Source organism: Calypte anna, chromosome 2 (genome assembly GCF_003957555.1).
Source record: "Calypte anna isolate BGI_N300 chromosome 2, bCalAnn1_v1.p, whole genome shotgun sequence".
Lineage (NCBI taxonomy): Eukaryota > Metazoa > Chordata > Aves > Apodiformes > Trochilidae > Calypte > Calypte anna.
Genome location: NC_044245.1, coordinates 100,650,372 through 100,655,585, shown reverse-complemented (window position 1 = coordinate 100,655,585; position 5,214 = coordinate 100,650,372). Strand labels below are relative to the sequence as shown.

Sequence of the window (5,214 nt, the reverse complement as noted above, 5' to 3'; positions counted from 1 at the left end):
TCCCAGAGTTAAATGTCATTTATAGTTCAAGCTATTTGACTGCTAGTTCCCCTGTACCCCAGAATAGTCTAGAAAGACAGGAAAGTTCACAGGGAAACATTAAGTGGCCACATTTTCTGCAGCATAAGAGAACCAGACCCCCCAAAATCTCTCTTATGGGTGTGAAAGTAGCACAGGACATTTAGGACAGAGTAATTTGGGCAGAACTGCACAGTGTGACTGCTTGCACTTGGCAACGTGTGTAGCAAACAAACATCCAAGTGGGCACAGATGCCACTGGAAAATGTCACTGTTGCAGTGAAGGTTGTACCTCTTCTGAAAAGAAAAGAAGCCTGCCTTCACTGCAAGGGGGAATAATATAAAATTAAACTAAAATTTTTTCTTTATTTATAATTTTTAACTGAAGAGAAAACCAGCACTCACATGAAGCCTTCACCAGCACTTTTGCAGTGTGTAATGTTTTCTGGTGGATTGGCAGTGCAATCAGGAACAGCAAAATAAAAATTATTGTGAAAGTCTTTTAAATCTGAATGGAAATTATGGCTTGTTTTTTTAGCTGTTTTCCTATATAGTTTGTTTGTTTGTTTGTTTTTTGAAACCTCTCTTGTTAATTGTCCTGCAGTCATGGTATGTACCAGATAGCCAAGAAAGCTGACATGGTGAAGTTATATACAGCGTCCTTGTGACCTTTTTGCAGTGAAGATACACGTCTGTCCAATAAAGCCCAGGCCAAATGACAGTGACAGCTGTCTTGTGGCATTCAGTTTGAATTGAATGGGTTTGCTCACAAGTCAGGAGCAAGTATTTCATTACAGACTGTGCACCAAGACCAACATAAGCCCCCAAAAGTGAAACTTTCCCTCAGTGGCTATGGAAAGCACCCTGGTGGACTAAGATGCACTTCACAGGCTCCTCCTTGTCTCCTTGCTTTGACTTTCCTGCCTTCTGCAAGCTGTCATCTCCTGTTGACATTTGCATTTGGTGTAGCACTTGTAAGGGAAGAAAACCTCATTTCATCTCTCAGGAGGGATCCAGGGTGTTATGGGAACTGACCACTCGAAGAACAAGAGGAGAAGGAGCATGTTTTTTCTGAGGAAAGGTGCAAAGTTGCCTGCTTGGGAAGATGCTCTTCTCGCGGGGAAAGAACCCAAGTCACTGCTCAAAAGGGGATTGCGTTATGTCAGCTTGAGCCTCATAATGAAAGGGATGACCAGCACTCCCGAATTCTTGTGGAAACTGCGTGAGGTGCAGAAACTGAACCTTTCACACAACCAGCTGGTGGTGATTCCTCCTTCGCTGGCGAAACTGGACAGGCTGGTAGTGCTGAACTTGGCTGGCAACTGCCTCAAGTGTTTGCCTAAAGAGATTGGGCTGCTGAGGAACCTCAAGGTCTTGTTCGTCAACATGAACTGCCTGACAGAAGTGCCGGCAGAGCTCAGCTTGTGCAGGAAGCTGGAGGTTTTGAGCCTCTCGCACAACTGCATCTCGCATCTACCCTTGAGCTTCACTGACTTGACAAGTTTGAGGAAACTGAACCTCAGTAACAACCGCTTTGTGCAAATTCCTCTCTGCGTTTATGCGCTGAGGAGCTTAGACTTCTTGCACCTAGGATCCAACAAGCTTGAAAACATTGCAGAGAGCATCCAGTATCTGGCTAATCTCCAAATCTTTATCGTGGAGAATAACAACATACGCAGCTTGCCACGTTCCCTCTGCTTCATCACCAGACTGGAATTACTGAACATGGATTACAACTCCATACAGACTCTTCCAGATGACCTCTACCTCCTGCGCCGGCTGCCGCGCATTGCCTGGAACCCGATGGACAAAGGCCTCCACATCGCTCACAACCCCTTGTCCCGGCCCTTGCCTGAGGTCATCGAGGAGGGACTGGATGCCCTCTTCAGCTACCTCAGGGAGAAAAAGGAGCACAGCTGAGTCTCCAGTGGGTTTAGGATGAAACCTGTCATCAAGACTCGGCTGTATGGGAGAGCTTTCATGCATAGGCATTTCCACTTCATAATCCTCCGATTTCGAAGACCGTGAACAGCTTTAGTAACACTTGGAGGAAAGCAAGGAAAGTATGATGGTCTTGATTAAGCGTGTGAAGAGCAAACTTTCTAAAAATATCCACATTTGTAACCTTCAGTGTTGATGTGTTTGGGGTTTTTTTTTCTAAAAAAAAAAAAACCCAACACAATCCTGTGATAAAATGTTTGCTCTTCATTTGACAGAAACAAATTAAGGCAGACTGCTCGAAGTGCAGAAATGTGTATTTGCCAGCTATTAGGTTGGAGAAATATTAATCTAAATTAGTTCCTGTATGTGATTGCAGTTGCACTTTAACACCTGCTCACCTCTTCATACACAGATAAACTACTACATAAACAAACACTGCTATTTAAGTGAATCTCAAGGAACATGTTTAATTTACTTTCAACAGTGAATATATCCTGAGCTATATTAGCTCACAGGCAGTATATTTCTGGCCAGTTCAATACTATTTGTTGTTTATTCCATGGCTGTGCGCTGTCCTCTATAAATTATTACGGGTGAAGATTGCCACGGAGGAGGCAATTTTCCAGTTCTTTGGAAGAAAACCCCAAGCTTTTCCAAAGCTTCCAGTTTCCCTCGTGAGACACAAACCCCTCTTAGGGTGTCTGCAGTGGTGTGGGCAGGAGTCAGCATCAGGAGTCAACCAGGAGCAGCATCCACACCAAGCAGAGGAATGAACGCGAGCCCTTATTCCCTCAGAAGAAGGCTGTCAGATGAAGTTGCTCGTTACTTGATGAACGACTGCACTCAGTTTCCTTTCCTGCATCCCTGCAATCTGAGCTGTGGAGTAACTTTACTCAGGAGGCCATATGTCTCCTAAAGGTGAAATATTTCTTTCAGGAAAAGCAGCACCAAACCAATCATCAGCTTAAGTAAGAGCTTCAGAAACAAATACTTACTTCCGTGATTTTCAGTATCAGCCGGTGGAATTAAAGTCAGGTCTTATATGGTTTCTCATATCGATCTCCTGTGAATGTCCTTCATCAAAGTTTTATCTGGTAATAAAGAGGCAGTTTGAAAGAGCTGTTAACAATTTATGCAACCTGGTTTTTTTTGTTCCCTCACACCAGTGTAAAACAGAAGCAATTCCTTTGAAATCAGTTGAGATACATGCTTGTAATGGCAGTGTAAAATAGCAATGAGTCTGTAATCCTTGAGATAATTAAGAGTATTCAAAGCCACTTTTAAAGTGCTTCCCATCCTATGTCAAGTCAGAGGAATCAGTGATGACTTGAAAACATAATTTGCTCAAAATTTTGGAAGGCTGATCCTGTTTCTAGGGAAGCTGAGGGAAAAAACTCTTCAGCAGAGGTAGAAGGAGCCTGATAAGAGCAGACAAATCATAGGTACATGCAAGCAAAGGCAGCACCTTTGGCCATGCTGACATTATCAGTGTGGTATTGTATACTGAACACAGCAATGAAGAATCAGTGTTCAAAGAACGCTCTCCTCTGGGGCTGCCTAACCTGATATTTTATTATGTTGAATTGTTTTGTGTTTTGTGTGTTATCTTAACTGAGAATTTCTGTGTTATACCCAGGAATTGCAGTTTCCAAGTGTGCAGTCAAGGACAAATCTTACATTTGTAGAAAACAAAAAAACCTTTCTGAAGGGCACATTTTCTTGAGCATTAAGCAAACAAACAAAGCAAGTAAACAAACACCAAAGCAGAGTTTTATTTTGTGACTTCTTTTTGCTCACAGTATGCTTCAAATGCAAAGATATTTTATGTGTGGCTTTACATGCACTGTGCAATAAGTGCATTTCACTGTGCAATAAGATTTATAGCAAAGTTCCAGGTGTTTTAATGAACAATATGCTTAATAAATCAACACGTGATTCAATTAGTATCAAGAAATAAAGTTGCAATTATTATAGAAATATCAACACATAATTCTAGGAGGGGATGAGGCTCAGATTATTAATTTTTCTAAATGCCCACTTTATATCACTAAGTGGCTTTCATGTAAACACTGCAGTTCTACAATAGTGCTTTGCAGGAAAATCACATGCCTATGGCATTAATCACCTGAAGATTTTCCACATATCAGTATCCAGGATTATATGACACCAGATAGCCTCCAATGTAATCTAACTAGGAGAAGTATGCACTGTGATTTATGTGGAAGATGTGAGGCTGGACTGTGTGTGTTCATTAGGATACCACTGTGGAGGGAGAGAAACAGCTCATGATTCAAGAAAATGGTCTCCAGACGGAAGATTAAAAGGCAAATTTGACATAATCAAATGCATCTGGAAAAGCAGCTATAATATGAAGTGCAATACCAATAATTTAAAATTCAATTATTCAATTGAATAATAATAACCTTTTACTCAAGCTAATAAACCTTTGTAAGAATATGAAACACATAAAAGTCTCTACCTTTTTTTAAACAGCATAATATAAGTCATTGGATGAATTTTACTTTAATGTATAATTCAGGTTTTACCATTAAGAAGATAATTTCTACTGAACTGTTTTAGTATTTCTTTCATACCTTACTCAAGTGCCTTATAAATAGCTTTCTCAGGGATACAGAAAATGATCTCACATGACTAAAGGTAGTGTTATGGATTCTTCCAGAGAAAAGAAAAAACTGTATGTCACTGTTAATGCATAGAAATATGCATGAGAAACAAATGAAGATATACATATATATATTGACATCAGAGAGGGAGCAATATAGAGAAAAAAAAGAAGAGGTGCAGAAGAGAGGTGGAAAGCCTGATGTCACATGCTAGCCCCAGTTTTTAGCAGGGTATTAGCAACTAATTAATGGATCCCAGTTTTGTCATCTGATATTAACTATATGGACGAGAGGGGAAAAAGGAGCTGAAGTGATGCAGGGACTCCAGTCATATCTTGAAATATGTGATGACAGTACCATGTCTATGTGTATATTAAACGATACAGTTTTGACTTAAAATCTTTTGGAGAACTATATTAGAAATGTTACGCTTTCGTCAAGTATTCACTGATATTTTCTCATCTTGAGACTCATGGCAGCATAATTTTTGATGCATCTAGTCTTTATGTTGTTATTGGTGGTGGTGTTCAAAAAATGAGAACAAAAAAGGATACTCTCTTGTCAGGGTGACTTTTCTATGGCTATCGATCAGAGAAGCTCTCAAATAGCTTAGAAGAATTCTTGATGTGGA

At 40.3% G+C, this 5,214-nt stretch overlaps 1 protein-coding gene across 1 annotated transcript; it reads left to right on the top strand.

Moving 5' to 3' along the window:
- The first annotated feature begins 856 nt into the window (after window positions 1-856).
- LRRC30 (leucine rich repeat containing 30) lies at window positions 857-3,483 on the top strand. Its single transcript, XM_008505526.2, has one exon. The coding sequence runs from the start codon at window positions 1,042-1,044 to the stop codon at window positions 1,936-1,938; it is 897 nt and encodes a 298-aa protein (XP_008503748.2). The 5' UTR covers window positions 857-1,041; the 3' UTR covers window positions 1,939-3,483.
- The last annotated feature ends 1,731 nt before the right edge of the window (window positions 3,484-5,214 follow it).